Source organism: Diabrotica undecimpunctata, chromosome 1, assembly GCF_040954645.1.
Source record: "Diabrotica undecimpunctata isolate CICGRU chromosome 1, icDiaUnde3, whole genome shotgun sequence".
In the NCBI taxonomy this organism is placed as follows: domain Eukaryota; kingdom Metazoa; phylum Arthropoda; class Insecta; order Coleoptera; family Chrysomelidae; genus Diabrotica; species Diabrotica undecimpunctata.
In genome coordinates, this window is record NC_092803.1 from 141,730,238 (window position 1) to 141,757,016 (window position 26,779).

The following is a 26,779-nucleotide window of genomic DNA, read 5'->3' on the forward strand; positions in this document are numbered from 1 at the left end:
TCAATGGAAATAAACAAAACAGCTGTGTGTCAAATGTCATTGTTACAGTCATGTTCTACAGTCACCCAACGGTACATGACCACCAAAAATAAGAAGACGATTCGTTCCCTGAAATTAACCTCTGTTATTTGTCTACTCTGAAGTTATATCATAACAAATGTCTTTTATTTTTAATAAATATTATTTTTATGTATAATTATATTTTAAGATGTTTAAATCAACTAGTACCATATGCGGATGTAAAAATATAAAGTATTTTAAACTGTTGTCAACCCAGGCTGAAGTCAATTGCCAAATAATATCAGATTTAATAGGTATCTATTGATTTTATTCTAATATTCTTTAAAATGCATATAAAAAATAAAATATTTAACTTTTAGGTGTTTCAAGAAAGGAAGCACTAATGTGTGTTGAAAAAAATAAGTTGCAGAACAAAGATGGAGAGTTTTTAATTCAGAGTATAAATTTTTGTAAAAGTTTAGGTTACTCAGAGTTTGATATCTTAAAAGTGCCTAACTTATTGACAATTTATCCTATTGAGCTTGAACAACATTATTATTCGCTTAAAGAGGGAGGATTTCATGATATAACACCACAAGTTTTATCCAAGTAAGTATGATGCCAAGTGTTTATTAGTTCTAGAATGATAAACACAATTCCTGTAAAGTCCTTTTACCCTATGACGGTCGATATGCAATTCAGATATGATTAGTGGGCCTCAAACAGTGAGGCATTAATATTTAATTCCGATCGCTTGAAAAGTAAAAATATTTCATTTCCTGTATTTTATGTTCAGTAATAATACTGGATTTTACTGTATCAAAGGCAAATAAAATGAATATAATATGTATATACAGGGCATTTTAAAAGAAGTGGGACGGAATATTTCAAATACTCGAAATTATTTGCTAACATCAAATGTTCATCAAGATCTATATAACTAACTATAAGTCTCTATTTTGCATAGAGTAAAAATTAAACCTATGGTTTTACATGCAGTAAAATTGGAAAATACTTGCCAAGTTGCTGGTATGTCCAAATTTGAATAAAACACATCCAATACTTTACTTTCTGCAGACACTGTAATAAATGTAACCTTGAAACAAATTGGCACTAAATCACTTTTGAGTTTTCAGCAAAACAAAAGGTTTAAACATGTGTAGTCCAGTAATTAATACCAAAGCTATTGAGAGTATGCAGTCCAGTAATTAGACAGAAGGTACTTTATAGTTTAACTAAAAGACACCACAAAGTGCGAATTGAATTCCTGAAACACTTTTTTGTTACTTCTTTTTAGCAAACGATTTGTCTTATTCACTGTCTAATATTTCACTATCAGAGTCGTCACTATCTGAATTTTTTTTCTATCCGAATAATTAGAAGCCGGACCTCATCTATAACTTGTTCAGTTTGAAAAGACTTAACAATTATGTCTTCCGTATGTCTAATACAATTTTGCCATTGTTCTGCCTTTATTTGTTCTAGCGATTCTTTCCATAAACTAAGAATGCTAGCGTCATCTGTTGTTTTGGATGCATGTTTATCATAAACCAACCCAATGCAGCGATGGTTCATGGAGAATTAAAATGAACCACGAGCTGGATGAACTAATGCAGAGCGCAGATATTGTCAGATTTGTAAAGTCACAAAGACTAAACTGGCTTGGTCACCTAGAAAGAATGCCAGATAATCGAGCTTTAAAAGTAGTCCAGAGATGGAAGCCCCAAGGAAACAGAACAAGAGGAAGGCCCTGTAAAAGATGGATAGACTACATAGAGAGGGATCTTAAAACCATGAACATCAGGCAGTGGCGAAGGAAAGTATCCAACAGGGCAGAATGGAAGAACATTGTTAAGCAGGCCAAGACTCACAAAGGGTTGTAGTGCCATTAGAAGAAGAAGAAATTTATCATAAAAATTTTTGGCTATACCCCAAACTAACTCAATTGCATTATAGTGGCAATGGTAGGGAGGAAGTCGAAAAACTTTATGGCCATATTTAAGAGCCATTTGGTCAGTAACAAATTTCTTTTGAATTTTGTTCTCTCCATACCTTTAAAGTAAATCGACTTTTAAAAATATGTCACTGTGATAAATTTTCTTTTCTGTCAACCACAACTTTATTTATTTATTCTTTTTTCCAGCTGCTTGAAGGAAATCTCTCTTCTACTTTTGAGTGGTAGGATGCATTATCCAACACTATTATGGATGGCCGCTCAAATTTTTTTAACAAATTTTCTTCAAACCATTCTTCAAAAACATTTGCATCCATATTTCCATGGTAATTACCTGTATTCTTTGTAGACGAAATAATTAAACTAGCGTCGGGAATAAAACCCTCATCATTTCCAGCATGAAGTAGAAATGTAGCTTTTACCATTAATGGAAAGACTAGAAGAATAATATTTTGTGGTGCCATCTTGCTAGGATGATTTTGACATATTTCCTTTAGCGAAAATCAATCCAAGTTTCATCTAAAAAATTACAACTTGCCTCGGACTATTAGACATTTTATTGTTCATGTATTTTCTTAAAAAATGCCACCGTTATGAAACAACATTAGAGAGTTCACACAATACTTGTCTATTATTTGTCTTTTTATATCGAAAACCTAAATGTTTCAGCATTCTCCACAAACTTGTTAAACTAATATCACACAGTTCCTTGTCTTTTATTTTTTGTAACACAGCACTAATTGTTACATGTTTTTTGGCTTTATACATATTATATTATAATATTTTGAATTGCAAGTTTAATTGACTGGTGCAAATCTAAAGTTTTTGGATGTGGACGATTTCTCTTGCTTACTTTATTTATTTCATCCTCACTCATGTTATTAATTCTTCGGAATGTCCTCTCTGAGATACCGCAAGCATCGAATGTGCGTTTCTGAACTGCCACAATAGATGTCAATGGACCCATTTCAGAACTAAACGCCGTTCTTCTCTACGTTTCGACTGTATTTTATTTTCTTCAAAATTACTCATTTTACTTTAAAATACTGCTTCACTACACTATAGTGCTAATAGTTGTATATAGGTACTTATATACAATTACTACAGCCTAAAAAGGTCGAGGGTTGTACAACAGACGAAACAATTGAACACAAATTATTTAACAGCCAATGCTAAACAAGCATAAACACTGCATTGATTGTGATTGCAAAAACCGTTCGCATGTTTTAAATAAGATTTTTGCTGATTATGTATTTTGCTAAATTATTAAATAACACCAATACAACGCACGACCATCAATTAATTTTTAGCGATAAACAGAAGTGTAATATGATGACAAGTTTGAATTTGATCTACTTTGTCGATAATAGTGTCGTTAACAGAAAGATATTTTTACTTAAATAGCATGAATAATTTTTTAATGATTGTGTGGATTTAAGAAATACATTACTAAACAAATGTTTAAAGTGTGTATAAAGGAGATTACAATTATTATGACACATGGTACTCCTTATTTTTCAAATAATATGTTCTTGTAAAGGCATGACTTTGATTATTGGGCAAACCTACATTATATGATACGTCAGAAGAAAATTAAAAAAAATTAACATGTAATAAATTCACTGTTTAAATAAATCTTCTGTACTCGTACTATTGCAATAAAATATTAAAACCAATAAACGATAACTTGTTGAGCAGTGCTGATTGAAACAACAGAGCAGTAAAATGTTATTACATAAAAGTAGTGTAAAATATATCGCCGCTTATCTGGTCCGCTAGTAATAAAGTTACCAGCATTTAATTGCAAAGTGGTCTTCTTAGGTGGAAAATACTTTAACAAGTTGTACTTGTGAAAGAAGTTTTTCTAAAACGAGCCTAATAAAATCGATACTTCAATTGAAAATGCTGCAAAACTGTTTGGAATATCTAATGGTGCCTTCTGTTAAACAAGAACTTGTACTAAATATTGATAAATATACTGTAGGTGATGAATTTTAAAAAATGATACCATTTTAGCAAAGAGTGGTATTGTAATGTGTGTGTAATTTTTAATGTATTTTTTATTTATGTGACTGTGACCATCCATATTTTTCTTATCATCACGCAATAATTTAATACAGTATACTCCCTCTATAACGAACACGGTTATTACGAGGTTTCGCTTATAACGAGATACATTAGATGTCCCGTGAAATTTCTATTGAACTATAACCGTTTATAGCGAGGCAAATTTGGTTATAACGAGAGAAAATAAGATCCAAAAACGTGTTTTTTACGTTTTTGGTCCGGTCGTGGCTATAAATAAATACCTTTTCAAACAGCCACTCAATAAACTTAACTGCAGTCCGCAATAAACTTCTTTACAATGAATAAATACAACTGTTTCACATCTTTAGAAAATATATATGATAGAATGATACTGGACCATTTAAAGCAGTTAAAAATGACAGAGCTCTTAAAATTGCAGAAGCAATAGTTTATGTTATCCTTGAAAATACGCTTTATACATTATGTAGTTGGAAAAAAATATAAGTACAGATTTTTTGTTTTAACGTATATCATTGATAATAAAAGTAAACAACTCTTTTATGTTTTAATATATTTCATTGACAATAAAAGTAAATAACTTTTTTTCAAAAACGCCATTCAAACAATATTTATTAGCATCTTATATTGCTCCGAATGGCTTCACTATAGGAAGTTAATGGTTTAGAAAACTACAGATTCATATGTATTCACAGTATTATTATTGTCTGATATAACGAGATCGTTTATAACGAGGTAATTAGTCTGTCATTTCAGTTCTCGTTATAGAGGGAGTCTACTGTATAACAAACGCCTTTCCAAAATTTACTATTCAAACAAATATATTTTGAATTTAAAAAATTATTTAAAAAAATTGTAAACTATTTTTCATATATGAATATATCATTGTTGCAAATTAATAAAAAGTATATGGGGGGTGCGATTTTCAGCATTGGAACCTACACTAAAAAAACCTGGTCACGCCTATGACTAGTCTAATTCAAGGGTATGCTGTGCCCATTTTGGCTGTGTAATTTTTGTTTATACATATTTATGTTTATTTTTAGGGCCAGAACATACATGAAAAGAATTGTTCACTACTTGAAATCTATAAAACTAATACCTTTAACTGTAGATGTACAAGAAAACTTGTGTTCCTCTATAGAAGATAATAGTATTTCTTCTAGAATACCAAAACTAATGCACAGTGAAGAACAAAAATGGACTGATATTCATTTACATACTTTGAAAACATTCTTAAGTAAGTATTTACCTTACATTTAAACTACTATTTTACTTGCTATTTATCATACAGGTTGTCCAATAACATCTAAATAAATATTTAAACTGAGTAATTAGAAATTGAAGCGTTTTCATTGCATATAAGCAAATAGATGGGATAGGAACTTTTCCAAAAAAAACAAGGCTGCTTAGCTCAGATAGTAGAGTGTCTCTAACTTCTAGACATTTAAGATTTTTAACATCTAGATATTTTTAAAATATCTACAGGCCCCAGGCACTCATCCTGAATAAGCTGAGTACATCTGGTAAAACCAGAGGTAATAGTAGACAGTTGAGGCATAGCACTGGTCCTGTTACCTTCCTTGTATACTATAGGCCCAAGGGAGAGCAGACTACCCTGCTATAATGCCAAAATCACACTAGCTGTATAAAGAGAGAATATTAACTATTAAGATCCAAAAACTGAATAGAAATCTACCTTGGACCCCATCGTCTTTATCATTCTATTTATTTAGTGTTAACTATAGTTTTCAGAACTAATTAATGACTTAAGAGTCCCATAACTGATATTATTCATACAAAATGACTAAAACTATAATAAACATAATAAGACTAGATGCAGTTTACACATGGTATCAAACTAGATTAAAAAAAGGAACCTACAAAAATTCACATAACAACAAAATGCAAATAAAGAACCAATGTAAAATAAATTGAAAAATAGAAAACTTTTGAAATGGGTAAAAAAATATTTGAAATATTGATTTAAGCTCAGTATACAATCATAAATTTAAAATTTCTTCACTGGATATTACCAGTGTCTATTATGATTGGTTGAATGTTAATGTTAACCATACTTTTGTCTCAGATATACCACTTTTTAATAATTTCATGAGTATGTCTCACACATTTTTCACAAATTTCTGTGTTACATTGATTTAGTGCCTCTTTCCACACATGTATAACAGCACAATCAGAATGTCCATCTCTACCAATATATTTATTATAATATGACTTACAGTTTGCCAAAATTAATTCAATAGCGTTGAATACTCAGTGATAAGGAGGTAGTCTCAACACTTCATGGCTGTGTTCTCTGAGTATCAATTATATACACATTCTGTTTTCTGTTCATTTTTGCAATTTGTAATAATTCAAGTTTTGTGATTTTTGTGTCACACTTAATGTTGTTTGTTGTCAACCAGGTAATAATTTGCAATCTCATTGAAACAGTGGGAGGTTGCTTTTCTAAAAGAATACTGTGATATGGAGCATTATCCATCAAAATTAATGATTGCTCATGGCTCTTATAAATTGGGAATTATTTGTTCAAATATCGATTTAGTGAAAATTTCATTGTTCATTTCCACATTATAATCAGCGATTTTAAATTTTGAGCAAAATAATAAACTTGCTATAGTAACAAATCCTTTCGTAGAACCAGTGTGAACAATTATAAAACGTTGTCTTGCCAGGAAATTGTTTTATTTCACTTTGAATAAATCCATGTTTCTTCCAAAAAACAAGGTCTCTGGGATGCACACTATTAAGATTTTGCATATATTTACGAAGGAACTTTGTTTAAAGCAGCAGTACCGGTGTGCTCCTTTTCATAAATTAAATCCCAATTATTTTAAAAAAATATTAACAGATGTTTTGCCTATAAATACAACTTTTGATCCCTTATTCATTACTAGACTTCGGCAAATATGCATATTGCATATTTTGCATATTGTGCATATTTTATGCAAATATTTCATATTTTGGCATATTTGTATAAAAGTTTGCATAAAGTGCATAACAGTTCAGATTTTTATACTGTATTTGAAAATTTTTAAACATACCAATTTATTTCAATTCTTGTATAAAATTTTGTAGTCATTTTAATCAAGAAATGATCTAAGTACGTAATCTCTACAGGTACAAAACATTTACAATTTCAAAGAAGATCAATTTAAGTAGCCCTCAACATTCTTAGAAAGTCTCGGTCACTGAGGCATTCAGTTATTGGATAATCGCTAAGGGTTCGCTCATTTGCATTTTATGATCTAATCCCCAAATCTATCTACAATTTATTGTATCTTAACAGCAGGTAAACGGCTAATAGTTTTGTTCCTAATTTATTGATTTTTCAAAATCTCCCAGTTTATTGAATTAGGTACCTAAACATTTCTAATTTGATGCTCAGATTTGTAAATCATTTTTGTTTTGATATTCAAAGCGTAAACACTCGTTGTGCGTAACAAAAAGGAAGATTGTGATTTTATAATGCCTAAAACAACCAGTGCTTCAACTTGGATTAAACCTTATAAAGAGCTGTCTATGGATATGGGAAAAATCTACTGTTCAGTCTGTGGCAAAATTGTAAGTATCTAATATTTTCTATTAAATATCTAATATTTCATACATACAGGGTGTTTCCAAATGACACTTACAACGTTTGACTGTAGATACTTCTCGAAAAATTGAACAAAACGATATAGTTAATGAGGGGTCAAACTTATTTACTTTTCGAGATACAGGGTGTTAAAATTAAAAAAAAATTAAATTCTTTTAGTTAATAACAACAATAACTTTAAAACCAATAAACGTATTTACTTGAAATTTAGTACTCGTAGGTTGTTTTTAAATGAAAAATAGCTTCCTTTAGTGAGAAAAAATTGTCCATGGTACAATACAATGGTGTGTATTTAGAAAAATTTTTCACCTTTACTTTTTTTATGAAGTCAGCTATTCTAAAACACAATTATTTTTATTGTAATTGAATTAACAAAAAAAACCTTTTGTTGAATTTTAAAATAAGTTATATGATGTACTAATGGTTAGTAACAAAAACTAATTTGTGGATTAATACTGCATTTAAAACACTTAGCGAGTGTTTTTTTTTCCAAACCAGTTATTTGATTAACCAAAAACACCTTGTATATTTTTATATTTTAAAGGTTGGGTTAAAATAATGGTTTTTATTTTTATTTATAGATAGCATGTGAGAAGAAATTTCAGATAGACCAACATGTGAGAACTGCTTCACACATTGCAAAAAAAGGAAAAATAGGAGGAAAACATCAAACTTCAATGGCTAAATGTTTCCAATCTACTTCAAAAAAATTAGATGAGCAAGAAACTTTTAATGAAGACTTGTGTCGCGCATTAGTGTCTGCACACATACCGTTTTCAAAATTAGCAAATGTAAATTTTAGTTCGTTTCTAAAAAAATATTGCAAACTTAATGTTCCAAGTGATCGGTCTCTAAGAAGAAATAATGTGAACGGGCTATACTCGTCGGTGTTAATTAATATTAAGGAAGAAATTGCAGATAATTATTTTTACATATCTGTAGACGAAACCACTGATTCCTCAGGAAAGTATATTGCTCATTTATTGATTGGTGTTCTTAAAGAAGATACCTTACCAAAATCTCATCTTATTTCATGCCAGCAACTTGAGAAAACAAATGCTTTAACAATTTCGCGTTTTATACAAGAAACATTAGCAACTTTTTTTCTTCCGACAACTATTCCTTCTAATAAATTACTGCTTATTTTATCGGATGCTGCTCCTTATATGGTGAAAGCAGGACAAAATTTAAAAATATTTTTCCCAGATTTAATACATGTTACTTGTGTAGCGCATGGATTAAACAGAGTTGCAGAGGAAATACGAAAAAAGTTTCCTCTTGTAAATACCATGATATCCAGTGTCAAAAAAGTATTTCTTAAATCTCCTATAAGAATTCAACTTTATAAAGAAATGCTACCTAACATTCCTCTTCCACCACAACCTATTTTAACGCGATGGGGAACATGGTTAGAAGCAGCTAATTTTTATGCAGATCATTTTGTTAAAATAAAGAACATAATTGATACGTTAACAGATGAAAGTTCCCAATCTCTTTTGGATTCTAAACAAACTTTTCAGAGTAACTTGCTTCAACAAGAACTTTCATTTATAAAATCAAATTTTAGTTTTGTTCAAAAAACAATTACTCAGTTAGAATCACCAAAACTGTCATTGTTCGAAAGTACAGCATTAATAAAAGAATTTGCGTCATGTTGTCGGAACGTTAGAGGTAATATTGGAAAAGATATTTTAAAAAAATTTGAAGCTACTATGGAAAAAAATAAAGGTTACCATATTCTTTCTGAAGTAGTCAGTGTTCTAGCTGGAAATATTTCGGAAACAATTAATTTAGAACCAAATGTTTTGGTTAGTTTGAAAAATGCTCCCGTTACATCAGTTGATGTTGAAGTTTTTCCATATATAAATATATGTACTCAGACAGAAGCCACAAGTTTTTGTTAGAAAATTTTGAACACCACTTGGTCATTTATTGTTACCATAATTCTAAATAAGTTTATTCATACTTAAAAATGATGTAGTTACTTAAAATAAATGTAAATCTTAATGAATAGTAGGAAATATTTAGTTATGTACACTTTTTTTTTTAATAAAATTGTTACTATTTTACGATTTTTTTATTTATTTGTATGCATATTTTGTAAAATATTTGCATATTTTCGGGTAAACACGTGCATATTTATGCGCATATTTTCTACATTTTTATTTGCATATTTGCCGAAGTCTATTCATTACTTATACTGTACAGAGCAACAAGTTCCTCTAAAAAAAAACAGTTACGTACAGAATAAATCGCACTGTTCTCACTAGTTTAATGTAAAGAAAATAAATACTACTTTGTTTTCAAAAAACTAGAAATAATTTAAAATTAAAAAAATTCACATGAAACTTGACTTCATCATACATCAATCAATGTATTCAGCACAAATTTCCTGCTGGAATATGCTAGCTCAAAATATACTGAGCATATAACAAGTATGTCTTTGGATTAGACACACTAACTAAAATGCGAAAAGTTTGCTTCATAAAATACCTATTTGCAAACATTTTTGTACTGATGTGAATATTCCTTTCACATTTAATTTTTTAGATCTAAATGCTTAGTCTTGTTTTGATGCTTACATTATTATAATTGTAATAATGCCAGCAAGCTGTTGTGACCAAAGAACAATAGGCCATTATTGTGGTTGCAATAGAGAAAAACTAGAATTTCTAGTAATATAGCCCAGCATTTTTGACCTCCTAATTGATATATAATTAATATGATCGACAAAAGTTAATTTCTCATCAAAAATTACACCCAGAAACTTATAAAATTGCATTGATATTCAAATATAGCTTAATTTTTTGGCACCACTCTGATAAACGATTTAAGTCCCCCTGAAGCAGTTCCTCTCTGCTTCACAACACTGGACTGCTGTCCCATACTTATCATTGGACTCATCAACGCCTTCGGCATATTGTAATCACCTAACAGGTAAACATTCGTAGATAAACATTTCTTGACTAGCTTGGGGAATATATTCAATTACACTTTAAAACTCCTGATATAAACCAAAATATCATAGATTACTTGATTTTTTTCCTGGAGTTTAAGTTTCAATTTATTAATGCGACTGAGATATAGTAAGCCATACAATATCTTTCAAATGTTTACCCTCGTCCATTCCTTTTTCTTCCGTGAAAGAGATTATTTTATCTTTTAGATCCCAATCTCGTTCGAAAACCCGTTTTGCACTGAGCCATGTTGCTTTAGTATAGTAACGTATGTACATCAGAATATTCAGGCTGAAATGAGTCAAGAAACTTACGAAATTGTTTATGCTTACGTGCTCATGAGCGAATGCTATTAACAAGCTTAATAACAACATCAAATACATGTTTCATGTCTAACAGATTTACACACAGCTTCTCGATGTATGGTACAATGTACAAATGCCACTTTGTTCCCAGAAAATGATTCCTTAAATATGACTAAAAACCAGATTTCGTCCCTATCTTATTCTGTGCTACATGAGTAGTAATTTTAAAAATATTAATCAAAGGTAATTTCAAAAACGTGGTAGTTTTTTGAAATTCTTGAAAAATGTTTGATCCTTTTATATAATGAACTTATGTAAGCTAATTTTTTAGTAACACAAAAATTGTCATTTTTTACAACTATCAGTAACTGAGCTGTGTCAGTTATGTCCATACTCTCATTCAATGCAAAAGAACAGAATCTAAACTAGTTTAACTTTGACTCTAGTTGTGAGAAAAACGGCTTTTAATTCTAGAAGTAATTGTTTTTCGAGACAAATTTACTGTCTCAAAATCTGGGATGTGTAGCTTTTGAGAATAACTTTTTTTTAATATTATACTGACCTGATATTTCTTTACTTAGAGTTCCTGCTTTATCCTTTTTTTTATCTGGCCATAGTTTCATAAGTGACGTTATTATGCTTTTTGATTAAGTGTCATAAGAAGTTGAATTCTTTGAACAACTACAACTTCGTTACAAACATTTATCCTTAATAAAGCATGAAATAGTATTTCCAAGTCCACTCATCTTTAAAAACATGACATTCTGAATTAGCTAAAAAAACTGATAACTGAACAAAAAAACTATTAACAAACCATAACTATACAAGCACAAACCTGGCACACAGCCGAAGAGGTGTCTTGACACTTACTACACTACAAAAATGGTAGCAACTGCTTCGATCCGAACTTAGCCGAGCAACACATGCATTGTACTCCACATCGTCATGCCACTGTACTATATACATCTACTACGCTACATGAGATTGTATGCAAACTCAGTCAATATTAGATGCGATAATACCCTACTTACAACAGAAATAGAACACACAAATCAACCTATATATCTTGGAGTAACTCTGGACCAGTCTTTCACCTACAGATAATATTGCATAAAAACGAGAGGAAAGGTAACAATTAGGAACAGCATACTCAGAAAGCTAACAGGAAGTAAATGGGGTGCACGTCCTGGCGTTTTAAGAACAACGGCACAGGTACTGTGTTTCTCAACTGCTTAATATGTGTGCCCCGTTTGGGACAGATCTGCCCATACCAAACAAGTTGATACTGCGCTAAATGAGACATGCAGGATAGTAACGGGGTGCATGAAACCAACGCCACTCTCAAATACATGCCTTATACAAAGCTCGAACACCATGAAAGCGACTAAAATCTAGGAAAAGCTTCCTTGGAACAGTGCAGGATGAACCGCCTGAGTATTTTCCTCTTCTCCAGGTTCAATGGACCGGCCAGTCCCTAGACTTTAAAACGTGGAAAATTATGAATAGGATAAGAACTGGGGTTGCCCCAGTAAAATCAAAATGGTAAAATGGGGAAAAATAGACATAGATGATGTGAACTGTGGAGAAACACAGAATATGGAACATCTTCGTACATGCGGAAACTGTCCTCATCGATGTACCCTCGAAGATTTGTGGCTCGCCAACAAAAATGGAACCGACGTAGCCCATACTGAGCCGAAATTTTATGAATGATATGTCCGGACACGATAAAGTAAAGTAAGTAACAGGAATAGAAGGAAACAGTTATTACCTTGCTACGTAGAAAACACAAGACTTAATACAAATATTCTTCTTCTTCTTCCTCTTTATAAGCAATTCTGATTGTTCATTGGCGGATTAATACCTCTATGGAAGGTTGTCACTCCATCTTTTGCGCGGTCGTCCGATACTTCTGCCGATTGGTGACTTATCTCTTGCTATTTTGACGACACCGGTCTCCCCCATTCTGCTATGTGGTTATTCCATTCTTTTTTTTGTGTCTATTCATTTATACACTGTACGTTACATTTTCTTCTAATGACTTCACTTCTCTTTCGATCTCTCAGCGTATTTTGGGTAATTCTTCTCAGTACTCTCATCTCTGCCGTTTCCAGTTGCCTTTGTGTTGTGGCTGTGTCGTGTCTTGTTTCTGAGGCATATGTCATTATTGGTCTTACACTGGCGTTATAAATTCTTGACTTCATCTCAGTGTTAATGTGTTTGTTTCGCCATATAGTGTTATTAAGGTATCCTGCCAGTCTATTGGCTTTTTGTATTTTTCCTCTCACTTATTTGTCCAGGTCTTTATAGCTGGACAGTGTACAAATATTCTGATTACAAATATTCAGACCCATCTTTGAGTTCCCTATCTCAAATTGCAGCCAATAATGTGCCTAAACCATAAGTGTTTGTCACGGTTCAAAGAAGAGTATGGGTAGGCCGATATTTTTATAAAATTTAGTACAATCAAAACATAAAATTGTTTTATGTTTCTTACTATTTTTAGTGTTGAGATTAGACATAACTAAAGAGGAAGTTGAGAATCTCTTCCGTGTTCACAAAATGATAAGAAACAAAAGTTTTAAAGTAATACAACAAAACATTAGATTAGCTGAAGAGTTAGGCATTGGACCTAAAAAAATTATAAAGTATGGATATTTGCTTAGTAACTATCCGACTTATCCAGAAACAACTCTTCGTGATTTATCGAATTTAGCCGGAATGGATATGAGAATAGAGATGAGGAGGTATCCAAAATTAATTACGTCTTCTCCAAAAAATATTATAAAAATTTATGGTATCTTAAAGGTAAGTTTTGTATATATTTTTATATTTTTCAGTATAGGCTATTCAGTATAGGTGGTTGGTATTTTGTAAAATTTTAGGGGTTTAGAGGTTGCAATCTGAAATTATTGTTTTTTAACGTTTCCTATGCAACTGTGGTAGATAATACGATTACGATGGTGACTGTTTTTCGCTCACTGATGAGCAGTCAGTTAGCGAAAGATGGTTGCTGCATCGCCTTTGATAATCCCTGCCCTGTTGAGGAAAAGTCAGGTAGAAATAATTCCTTTATGTTTATGTTTCTTTATATAACAATAAAACACTGAAAACTTCTGTTTTCAACTCCTACACAAAATTTATTATAACTTGTTATGACTACGCTGTTTCGGCAGAGTGCCTTTCTCAACTGATCTATTTTTGGTATGCGTTTACACTTTATTGTCTTTAACTGAATAAGTTAAGGATGGGGAGAACTGTTTGTCTCAAGTTGGTCATTCAGAATTATATATATTTTTTAATTTGTTGATTCTCATAGATTCTAATAAAGATACCTTAAGGCCTTTATTTTGAATGTGAATTATTTGGTCATTAAAATAATGATTATGGTCTAGAAGGAAGTGCGTACGTAGAATTGGTTTTTCTATTATTGAAAGCCCTTTTGTGTTCTGCTATACGTTTGTTAAAAATTCTACCAGTTTGACCGATGTAAGTTTTTAGACAGTCGCTACATGTAAGTTTCTATACACCACTGTGTAAGTGTTTTTTTTCTTTTGGCCCTTGTTCTTAATATATTTGCTTAAGTTGTTGTTTGTTCTAAAAGCTGGTGTTATTCCTTTCTTTTTTATGTGTTTGGCTATTTTTGTTGATATCTTGCCTGTATATGTAATCGAGCTGAATGTACTGGGTTTTTTCTTTGGTGGTGGAAATATTAATTTCAGGGCTTTCTTATGTAGTTTTTGTTTTAAAATTTTGTTGATTGTTTGTTCGTTGTACCCATTATTTACTGTTATTTCTGAATCATCAGTATTACTGAATTTCTATTAATCTATGTAACATGCTATGGTAGGCTGCCAATTTATGTTGCGTAGGATGGGATGATGAATTGTGTATAGTTGTGTCAGTATGGGTAGGTTTATGAAATACGGAGCACTCGTGTTTGTGCATAATTTTTAAATCTAGAACATTTATGGATTGATTTTATTCTAATTCTATTGTGAATTCAATATGACCATGGAGCGAATTAATATACGATAAGAATTTGTCAAGTTACCTGTTAGTTCCTTAAAGCATACCAGTATATCGTTCACGTATCTCCACCAATATAAAAACTGTTTGAATACAATTTGAATACATGCATACTGATGATATTAGTTGCTATTAACTCCTCATAAACACTTGGTCTAAGGACTAGCAACCCCAGTGGACTCCTACGTTACCATGTGATCAATTTTTTTTATAACTTAAACATCATTTGCCCACATATTTAATGGCTTTAAACATGTAAATCCAGATAACACTGATGATGGAATAGTTATTCCGAAAACGTTCTGTGATGTAGCCCGATAGGGTTTTTATATTAATATACCTTTTATAAACGAATTTTTTTAAATAAAATTTTTTTAGATATATTTATTTTCCATCCCCCTTCTAGCGAGGAAAGGTAGAGTTGATTTAAAAGTTCTTTGGCCTCATCTGTGGGCTGATAAAATTCCAATTTATTTTCTAATCGTTTCGTGATTATTTTTGTAAATAGTTCATAAATATTGGTAAGTTGACTTATGGGTCTGTAGTTTCTGAGGTCGGTAGCAATGCCTTTTTTATGAAGTAAGATAATTTTTGCGTTATGCCACTGAGTTGGTGTTACTGCTTCCTGTAGACATCTACCGAATAGTTTAGCAAATACCTACCATAATCCTTTTCCAGCCACTTTCAAGGCATCTGCCACTATTTCGTCGCCTCCAGGGAACTTATTGTTTTTCATTTATTGCACTAACCTTCGAACTTTATTGGCTGGTATGTTCGGTAAAATGTCAGATCTCTGATTAATTATCTTAATGATCCACTCGAGCCTTAAAAATTTGTGTGGATGTTTTTTCTTCCAATGTACATATTCTGTCTGAGTACTTTCAAGCTTATGTTTTCTTCTATTAATGTAGTTATTTTCATCGTATTATATCGTCTCAGGTCCTTTCTAACCTCATTTTTAATTTTCTTATTCAAGATTCTTAGTTCATTTTTGTTATAATTCTGATTTTCTCTAAGTTTTATTCTTTCCTCTAGAAGATGTTTTGTGCTGTGGCTTAATTTTTGTTTTTGTTTTTAGCACTAGGACAGTATATCCTTTCAGATTCTTTCAATATCTGAATAATTTTATTATTTATTTGCATTTAGTAAACAATTTATCGAATCCGTGCACAATAAAACAAATAATCGTCACCTTTGACGTTACTGCATGTACAAAGATTTTCATGTTAAAATTTTGTGGAAGTTCAAGCTGTCAAACTATTTATATAACAAAGATATTTAGAAATCGAGATACTCAATTTTTCGCCATCTTTAACAACGACCATACCACTTATCTAAAGGAGGGCAATATCAAAGTGTAACCTTTAGCGAGATCTTTCAAGTAATTATTTCTACCTCTTCCTACTTTCAATACGTTTCATCCATTTATTCCTAAATGTCGTTTCTCCCTCTTTCTCAATATCGTTTGCATTCATTTATTATTTTTACAAGTCTTGTTGGTTCTATCTTAATATTGTATCAGTCTCTAATTTAGCTAATGTTCTTTAATGTTTTTAGGAATTTGATATACCAGATGAGACAATAAGGAAACGACCGAATGTTTTCCAGTTATCGCCCGAAACCGTAAAACTTAGACTTCAGGAAATCGAAAAACACCCCGATCTTAAAATTTTACTAACTCACCCAAATGTGCTTTCTTTAATAATTCATCATAATAGAGCGAAAACTAGACTATCATTTTTACATCAAATGCAGTTGCGATGCGTTCCATTGACCATTTTAAGTAAGTTATTTAGATTTTGTAACTAATTTTTTGTGCAAAGCAAAAAAGCGATAAGAAGGTATACTGTGTTGAGCATTTAAAGATTGTCGCATGGGGCTAGGGCATCAATATAACATGCTTTTCTGCCGCGGTTTGTAAGCCTTTTTAACAATTAAACTTTTCAGTAACATATAAATCTCTATGTGTTCCTTGGTGTCTGTATGCCAACGAATAAACAATTTTCGGTACTTATGAAACAACTTCGATTACATTCGTATGCAAACAAGATTTTTTCATCACTCCGAGAGGCGTGACGCCTTGTCGTAATGTAAAGGCTTTTCATGCTCGGTGTGGTCGGTTATTCTGTGAGGTGAGCACGACTGGGTGGAGCTAAGGACGGCCTAACTCCTGGTACTAGCCGTTTTCATTAGACTTCTCTCGATAAGGGAATTCTGCAGTGAGACACCAGTCATTCATTAGCTTTTCGTGGGATAATAATGAACCAAGAACGAACAAAAAAATCGAACTAGGAAGAAAAACAACGTAGCTTCAAACATCTGGAAACTTTGGACAGTTAAAGCAAGTCCTGTATCCAAAACGGGCTCGACAGCAGGCTTTAAAGCCTATCCTAAAATCATAAACACAGATATAAGGTATAGAAAAAATTTTAAGTTGCTGTGTGATCAAAATAACCTTTTATCTAGTCTACATGTGTTTTCCCTAAAAATACGAAAAAGAAGGTATCCTAATAATATACTTTGTAATCATTTCCTTTTTCATTTACAGAAAGTGATGTAGACGATGCTTTCGAGGAATATGTAAAAGAAGGTAAGGACATAAATAAGCAAAGGGATTTATTCCAATATTTGAGGAAGCTGTTTTCTGTCTCTATGAAAGAAGTGAAAATGAAGATACAATGCCATCCTTTTTACCTACAAGTACCACTGATAGACATGCAGGAAACTTACGATTATTTGAAATCTGAAAAGTTTTCTAAAGAACATATATACAACGTTTTATACATTATTCTCTATCCAAAGTAAGTTATTTTACATAAAAATAAATCAATCTCTCAGGGAATTTAATGTCATATATATATATATATATCTTAAACCTAAATTAATATTATTACAAAACGAATAATAAACTAACGAGGCTTCCGGGTTGAACTGCGTCGATTTTCGCCATGCCGAGCTTTCGACATCCTGCCTGATGTCTTCTTCAGGACTTCCGGGGTCTTAGTCTCCTGAGTCCCCAGACTCTATACGGTTTACTACTGCTGCTAAGGAGGTCGGACGGTTCATTTATACCGTCGATGATGACGTGGTTCACTGATGTGGCGCTTGGGTGGAGGTTGGCGTGAATATTCCTAACGGTGGGATTTTGATTGATAGGTGGAGTGAACGATGTTTTATTTAGGAGATCTCTCCATGTCGAAGGTTACCGGGTGCCGTCATCTCTTTTATTAAGACAATTCGGCCGTGTTTCAATCTCTATGGCTTCTTGGATAATTCTCGGTTTATAGAAGAGGATGGGGTTTATGATTCTGGAGTTTTCGAAATCAACTTTGTAACCTGTATGAAGATGGTGTTGACTTAGAGATGAAATTATATCGGAATTGGGGACAGAGAAGAAATGTTCATACATAATATTTTGGATTCTTCGATTGTTTTGGCCTATGTAAGATCGGAGGCAGACTCATAAGAAATTTCACAAACTCCGTGTTGTTCATTTGGAATGTTGTCTTTGATTAATCGGACAAGAGATGAGAGTTTTTGTCGGGGGGTAAATATTGTCTTTATTCTTCTTGATATGAGGATTTTGGCGAGTTTGTCCGTGAAACCTTTGATGTGAGGAAGTAAAGCTTTCATATGATGAGAGTCTGAATCTTGGGGTTGAGATTGAGCGGGAGATTGAAGCCTTTGTGCACTGCTTTACTAAACAATCCTATTTTTTCAAAGGAATTGACCATAGTAGGCAAAAACTTAGACTACGTTGCTCTCTTCCATAAAACTGAAGTAATAATACCCACATATAGTGAAAACAACAGTATCAGCAGCAATATTCTTAGTTCCTTATCTGTTTTGAACTTCTACAGTGATGGCACAGGTATATACACAGATGCCTCTAAATCGATAGAAAGGACTGGCTGTGCTTATTTTTTGCCCTCAGCAGGTTCGGAATTCAAGTAAAAACTTCTCAGTGAGTTCTCAATTTTTCCGGCGGAATTATTGGCCATACTCGAAGTGTTGAAATATTTTAAAAACACTTATATTAAAAAAAAACATCAATTCTTTCGTTAGAACATAAAAAATACTTTTTGTCCAAAACATTTAGTAATCCTTCTATATTTTTAATAAAGGATCAATTCCAGCATTTAGCAGACTCTGGCTTCAATATAAAATTTATTTGGGTTAAGGCACATATTGGACTGAAAGATAATGAATATGTAGACTATTTAGCTAAGATCAGTGTAACATAAGGCACTTTATTGTCATATTCTTTGTGTATCAGATGCCATTTCGATTAAAAAAAACAGCTATCGACATGGAAACATCAATGGAATTTTTACTGCTTCACAAACCATACAAGATACACCACTTTACAACGTGTTATTCCACAAACTATTTGGTTTAAGAGTTTTAAAGCTCCAGAGTAAATATATAACCACCATAAAGCGAATATAATTTCGTATTTTTTTCTTATTTGTTGAACTGGCCAGCCAAATTTCTGATTCGTTACTTTAATCCATGTTTCTAAGCTAAATAATTAATCAGTATCAGAAGATTTGATTAATATTTTGATCCTGGTGTAATTTTGGAAGCGTGGAAAACCCTCCTGGTGTCCGCCTCTTCGTGATGACTTCGTATTCAACTTCTCATCTTGCTGCATTTGATAAGAGTAACAGCCTTTTTAAACAGTTAAAAACCAAAAAAAAAAATTTTTTTGGTTTTAATTATTTGTACTAAATTGTCATTTTCTTAATAAGTTGATAAGAATTGAACCAAGACCTCTTTGAATCTGTAATTCTTTAGACTTTTTAAGAAGTCTCTTGGCCTAGTTTGTTGACGTCCAGCAATATTATAGGCAATATCAAACTTTTGACGGTTTTGGCGTTCAGAATCTTTTATTGATGACATTAAATACTCGTCAAAAACTAAATATATCTCTGCTGGATTTGTTAAAAACAAAGTTTAATGTAGTAAGTACATACTCTGAAAATTTTTCGAAAGTCTGAGGCAGTGAGGATCCTATTGCAAATAATAAAAACCATCAATATATACCGGCTGGCCTATTTCAATTCATGATTTCAACGATTTTGATAACGTCGACATCTCTGTTTTATACATTGGGACCAGCATACGAAAAGAGAGTAGGAGGTATTGGTGCCAGCAGAAAAGTTAAACAATACTCAATATTTATTTTATTATTAATAATAATAACTAATTATTAGTCTTGCAGTTGTTTGTATTATCTCCAAAATGGCTGGTGTTAAAGGTTGTTGTGGATATTTTAAGACCGAGAAGAACCAGTGAATGCAGTTTGTCTGTGTTATTGCACGGGTTGCTAAGGTCCACCTGCTCTTTGTCTTTTCACGTAAAAGATACAAATGAAAACTATGTCACAGAGACAACTGTCTTGGAGTTAGTCACAGCCCTTTAAAAAATATGGGACTCCATATTCTGAAAAAGAAAGAACTGCAGCTACAATCATATATCATATCTTCTTCTTCTTCAAGTGCCATCTCCGCGGCGGAGGTCGGCAATCATCATAGCTATTCCGAGTTTTGAGACGGCTGCTCTGAAAAGTTCATTTGATGTACATCCGTACCACTCTCTTAGGTTGCGCAGCCATGACATTCTACGCCTCCCTATGCTTCTCTTTCCTTGGATCTTTCCCTGCATAATCAGTTGGAGCAAGGTGTATTTCTCTCCACGTGTAATATGTCCGAGATTTTCCAATTTTCTTGTTTTAATTGTATTTAACATTTTTATTTCTTTATTCATCCTTCTCATAATCTCTTTGTTTGTGACGTGTTCTGTCCACGATATTTTCAGAATTCTTCTATACACCCACAGCTCGAATGATTTCAGTTTTTTCATTGATGTCGCATTCAAGGTCCAAGATTCCATTCCATAAAACAAAGTCGAAAAAACATAGCACCTCGCCAACCTAACTCTTAGTTCCAATTTTAAATCCATTGTACATAGCACTCTTCTCATTTTGTTGAAATTTGCTCTATTCTGGTTTTAATCTCCTGAATGTAATCATTTGTGGAGTTAATCATTGTTCCCAGATATGCATATTTGTCCACTTTTTCGACGTTGGTTCCAATTATTAGAAGATTCTCGTTATTTCTTCGAGTTTTCGATATTCTCATAAATTTCGTCTTCTTGACGTTCATTGTTAGACCGTACTCTTCCATACTCCGCTAGACTGGTCACCAGTCTCTGAAGATCTTTAATATTTTCGGCTAAGATCACAGTGTCGTCCGCATATCTAATGTTGTTAATGGGAACTCCATTTACCTTTATTCCAGCTGTTTCACCCTCAAGAGCTTTTTTCAGGATCTCTTCGGAGTAGGCATTAAAAAGAATTGGCGACAATACGCATCCCTGTCTCACTCCATGTCTAATTTCAATTTCTTCTGACAGCTGTTCGTTAACACGTACTTTTGCTCGCTGTTTGTAGTATAAATTTGATATGATCCTGAGGTCGTTGTAGTCAATCTTCTTTGATTTCAGGACATTCATTAATTGTTCATGTCGTACTTTATCGAATGCTTTATTATAGTCAATAAAACATGCGTATATATCTTGATTGACGTCCAGGCATTTCATTAACGTCTATGTCCAGTTTGTGATATATTCGGTTATGGATGACTTTTAGTAGTAACTTTAGCACATGAGACATCAAGTTAATGGTGCGGTAATCGCTGCATTCTCTTGCGTTTTTCTTTTTGGTGAGACAAACAAAAATCGACGTTAACCACTCTTTGGGTAATACGCTTGAACTATAAATTTGGTTTAAGAGTGTCACTAAAACATCAATGTGCTTCTCATCTAGAATTTTTAGGATTTCTATAGAAGCATGTCAGGTCCAGGGCTTTTCCCACTCTTCATTGTTTTTAATGCGTCTAATATTTCTTCTTTTGTAATATATGGACCTATTGCTTCTGACGTAAGTTCTATGTGCTCCAGATCTCCTCTTTCATCATTGAACAGTTCGTCGATAAATTCTGCTCATCTTTGTACTTTCTCGGCCGTCTGTATTATAGTAGTCCCGTGTTTATCCAGAAGTGCACCAGTGGGATTTTGTTTTCTTAGTCCTGCCAGTTCTTTAACTTTTTTGTGTAGGTTAAACAGATCATATTTATTTTGAAGGTCTTCGATCTCTTTGCTTTCTCTTTAAAATATTTTTCTTTTGCCTGCTTTATCATCTTCCTGATCTCGTTGTTTATCTCTCTGTATTTATTGTCTTTGTTTTTAAATTGTCTTCATCCATTCTTCTTTTCTCCTTGAGGAAGTCTTTAGTATAACATATGGTACATTGTTAATAATTAAATACTGCTGTTGTAAAGGTATAATTTTGTTGTCTTTACTGCATTATGCTCGCCATAAACTACAACTCCTTGGTATTTTTCGGACAAATGAAAAAGTTACTGTCGGAAAAATATGATCGGTGGGTACTTGCATTTTTCTTCTTGTAAGCCTTCTATCGTCCATTTTTGGACACAGGCCTCTTCCATCTTAGTCTATCGATCTCTATCCTGAGAAGCATACTTCCAATTTGTTCCAACTTATTTTTTAATGTTATCTATTCATCTCATCTGCAGTCTTCCTCTTGGTCGTCTCCAATGTTGTATTGTGGTGTTTCAACATTGGTCTGTTTTCTAGCAGTATGGTCTGCGAAGATCCATTTGAGTTTGGCAATTTTGGTTGTGATATTATCGACTTTTGTTTTTGATCTTACCCAGTCGTTCCTATTTCTATCTGAAAGTCGTATACCTAAGATTGCCCTTTCTGTTGTGGCTAGTTTATTCATATTTGCCTTAGTTAGGGCCCAAGTTTGACATCCATATGTCATGATAGGAAGGATGCACTGGTTGAACACTTTGCTCCTCAAATATTGAGGTATTTTGCAGTTCTTAAGTATCCAACTGAGTTTTCCAAATCCTGCCCATGCGTCTTGCCCTTCTACTGATTTCCGCACTTTGGATCTTTTTTGTCATATTTATTTTTAGGCTGACGTATTGGGAGCTGTCCGCGAGTTAATCCATCATAGTTTGTAGTTTTTCGAATGTGCTCGCTATATTCACGATGTCGTCAGCGAATCTGAGGTACTTTAACTTATTGCTATTAAGGTTGTGTTGACCAAAAGACCAAAAATACGGGTAGTTGGTATTCAATTTTATTTTGATCTGTAAGAATTTATTAAGTGGATGAGGTTGTTGCTGCGCCTACTCCAAGTCTGCTTCTAGACGTAGACATCGCGTCGTCATTATAGTGCACTAGAATATTCCCAAACATGCTTCAGTTCAAGAAACCAAGTGAATTACAAGATCAAAATTAATATAAAATCTGCCGAAATACTGCCAAAAAAGAAACCAAAGAGATATGCTTTGACAAAATTCGACGTCATCTCTAGTTTTTTTAGTGCGTATTCTTGGTAGTGCCCTTGGTAGGTATGTGGTAAAGAAGAGTAAGAGTAGCAGTCGGTTAAGAGTATGCACTGAACAACAGTGCAGAAATTTCGCGTATCGTTTTAGTATGTATTCAACTAAAGAAGAAGACGTCATACTATCCTTGCTACTTTGCGATTGGTCTGATTATTATCAGGTAAGATATACTTTAAATACTTTTGTATGTCAAAAATTGACACTAGTGTAAAGTTTTAAGAGTAGTTAAAGTATTTTTTCTTAATATAATCGTAAATTGCAATACATTAGCTAACCGATGAGGTGAGCTAGAGAGTTATGTATGTGTGGTACTAAAATCTAGTGGCAATTCCGTAAAACAGGTTCTGACAAAAGTACGTAGTCCTTCTTACTCTTTCTCGAGCAGAAATTACTTATCTTTTTGTTAAATAAATTAAATCATCATCATTATCGTTGCCTTCATCGCTATGCTGTGTCGGGTTTTTATCTTGGGTCATACCAATATCAATTTCCTTTACCGACATCCCCATGTCTCCCTTGGTCTTCCTCTCCCATTTCTCCCAAAACCCTACAGATCAGTACTTCTTCGTATTGTATGATTAACGTCTCGACGTTGAACATGCGCAAACCATCTAGAACTATGTTCATTCTTAATTTTATCTTTTTTTTTGTCACTTTACTCATCCGTCTAAGCATTTTCATTTCCGACACATGCATTCGTTGTTCGCCTTTCTTTTTAATTGCCCAACGTTCAGTCCCGTACATCATAGCTGGTCTTATGGAAGTTTCACTTCAGCAGTACTGAAATTTTTCTGTCACACAATACACTATTAAATAAACTTATTAACCAACTTGTTCCTGTCTCTCCCATTGCTGTTCACCCTTCCCCGGAATATTATATGATGCAACTGCTTTACTTTTCTTTATTTTTTGAAGTGCACCACTTCCTCGTTTGTTATTTTGGTGACCATTGCTGTTACCGTCTTCGTTAACTCGACTGGTTTTCTGTCAAATTCTTCATTTAATAAACTGTCAAAGTATTTTTTCCATCTGTTTTTGATAACCCTTTCGTAAATTATTATTTTAATGTTTTCATTTTCTTCTTAAAGTGCTGTCTCCCTACGGAGGTTGGCAATAAAAATGGCTATTTTTATTTTTGAACTTGCTCTAAACAAATCAATCTATCCATATTGATACCACTCACGTAGATTCTTCAACCACGAATTATGCCTTCGGCCAACTGATCTTCCTTGAATCTTTCCCTGTATTATGAGTCTCAAAGTTTCATACATATTTGGTCCTCTCATCATGCGGCCTAGGTATTCCCGTTTTCTTGTTTGTATAGTGATGATTAGTTCTGTTTCTTTACCAACCCTCTCCAGTACTTTTTTTATTTGTAATTTCATCAGTCCATGCTATTTTTAATACTCTGTGGTATAAACAGAGTTCGAAAACCTCTATTGTTTTTATATGCATTTGGGATACATATAATCTGATTAAAACCTTTTGCTTTCTGTGCCTTATGTCTTGGCTTTTTTTTTATCTGTGTTTCTCCTTTCCTGGTATCAAGTGGATCGTATACGCTTCTGCTTTAGCTTTTGCTACTTTGGCTTCCTTTTTGGCGAGCCTATAGTTTTAAAGAGCATATATTTTCTAAGTATTTCAATAGTAAAATCTCTAATGGTACTGCCTATCTTCTTCCAAATTGTATTAGGACTTCCTTCCATGTTACAACACATTTTTTTCTACTATTTTGGCCCTGCATTGACCTTCTTTTTTATCTTTTAACATGCACCTCCTGATTTCTTGTGGTCCTTCCCGATATTTTGGTTTAGTTTCATTTCTTACTTCGATGTCCAGCAACTTATGTTGTTGGCTACAGTATTTACCTTCACCTATGTTATATTAATTATTAGATTCATAAAGTTTGTAAACGTCTAATTAGTTAAATTTTAGTAGTTTCTTTTATATTGGGAAATATTATAAAATCCTGAAATGTAAAATGGTTAATTCAATTTCAGGATTGCTGTTTATTGAACGACATGGTCCAATATAAAGGAAAAACGAAAAGGTAGAATATCACTGCAGAACAGGTATGAGAGGTTAGTAGAAAATTACATGAAGAGAAGACTAATAGGAGAGTTGCAAGAAACATGGGATAAATGAATACCTTACGCAAAATAATAAAACGTGTGAGTAGAATGTTTATTCTGTTATATTTTATTATACATTATTTTTATCATGAATTGTGTTTATTATAGGGTACCACACCAGTATAGCTTGGACACTTTAAGAAGGTGTTGACATAATGGAACATTCAATGTACCTATTGAAAAATAAGAACAAAGAACTATATGTCCAGGATGTGAACAGCTGTTTGATGATAGTTGGATCCAGTGTGAGTTTTGTAAGGAATCTTGGCATGAGGCTTCTTCAGCATATAAAGGCATTTATAGGTGACTTTATTGGTATCTTTAGAAGATTTTTGGTGCGTACTCTTAACCTACTATATGCACACTCTTAACCATCATGGAGCTCAAGAGTACGCAAATGACATTTTTTTCCATGTTAGATAATAGTAAAGTATTTTGATGTTAGTTAACCAAACTTTGTTTGTCGGATGAATAAAGAGTGCTATTGGAAAATTTTGAGTTTGTTTGTTTTTAACTTTGTGATACAACCCTTGATCGACTAGGTCCGCACTCTTACCGGCCCTTACCCTACTCTTGGGAAGTTATTTTTCTGATAGTCTACATTTTCATAACTTACTAAATTAAGCCTGTTATTTAAACTAGTCTGTTGTTTCTATTATTGTCTTTAATACCATTGTTTTATTAACTTTATAAGAAAGATATTAAGTTAAACTCTCCAACTCTAATTTTTTTAAAGTTAAAAGAATTTTCAAATAAATAAGTTCATTGTTTTAAGCTCTCTTACCTTATATAAATATTTTTATTTTCAGAAATAAAGTCCAAAGCGCACATGCTACGATAAAATACGATTTAAACTACAAGTATAAATCATTGAGTCAGGTTAAAAAATTAAATCTTATGTTATATCTGATAGAAAAAGAACATCACTTTACAGGAAATGGAATATGGACGCATGGCAAAAAAAATGAATCTGTGGAAAAAAGTACAAATACAGAATAGCAAATAACTGATTGTGTTTTTATTAAATCTAACCAACAATTACTGTTTTTTATGATTCTGATATTTGTCAGAATAATATTTAGTTTTACCTTGGAGTTTTACTTACGCTGTCTTTAATAATTTTTATCTCTTTTCTATTTGTTAGTGATTCTACAATATATAACATAATCTGTTTTATTGCTGTTATGTTCCCATGCGCCGGCTCCTGTTGTGGACATCAACCTAGATCAAATATTCCAACCACTTTATTCAATGTCTATACCGGACTCATTCTGCTCTCACCAGAATTACACTCTG

General features: G+C 32.7%; 1 protein-coding gene across 1 annotated transcript; it reads left to right on the top strand.

The window, feature by feature from the left end:
* Nucleotides 1–104: 104 nt before the first annotated feature.
* On the top strand, nt 105–26,489 carry mTerf5 (mitochondrial transcription termination factor 5). Its single transcript, XM_072520148.1, has 7 exons — nt 105–314; nt 381–609; nt 5,047–5,240; nt 13,388–13,689; nt 16,468–16,693; nt 17,459–17,711; nt 26,293–26,489. The coding sequence occupies exons 1-7, from the start codon at nt 209–211 to the stop codon at nt 26,480–26,482; spliced, it is 1,500 nt and encodes a 499-aa protein (XP_072376249.1). The 5' UTR covers nt 105–208; the 3' UTR covers nt 26,483–26,489.
* Nucleotides 26,490–26,779: the final 290 nt, after the last annotated feature.

Bases quoted from the DNA above. Each gene is read 5' to 3' on its own strand.
- mTerf5 (XM_072520148.1), top strand. From the start codon at position 209: ATGTTTAAATCAACTAGTACCATATGCGGATGTAAAAATATAAAGTAT. The intron at 610-5,046 runs GTAAGTATGATG...GTTTATTTTTAG, and splicing joins ACACCACAAGTTTTATCCAA to GGCCAGAACATACATGAAAA. The intron at 16,694-17,458 runs GTAAGTTATTTA...TTTCATTTACAG, and splicing joins CGTTCCATTGACCATTTTAA to AAAGTGATGTAGACGATGCT.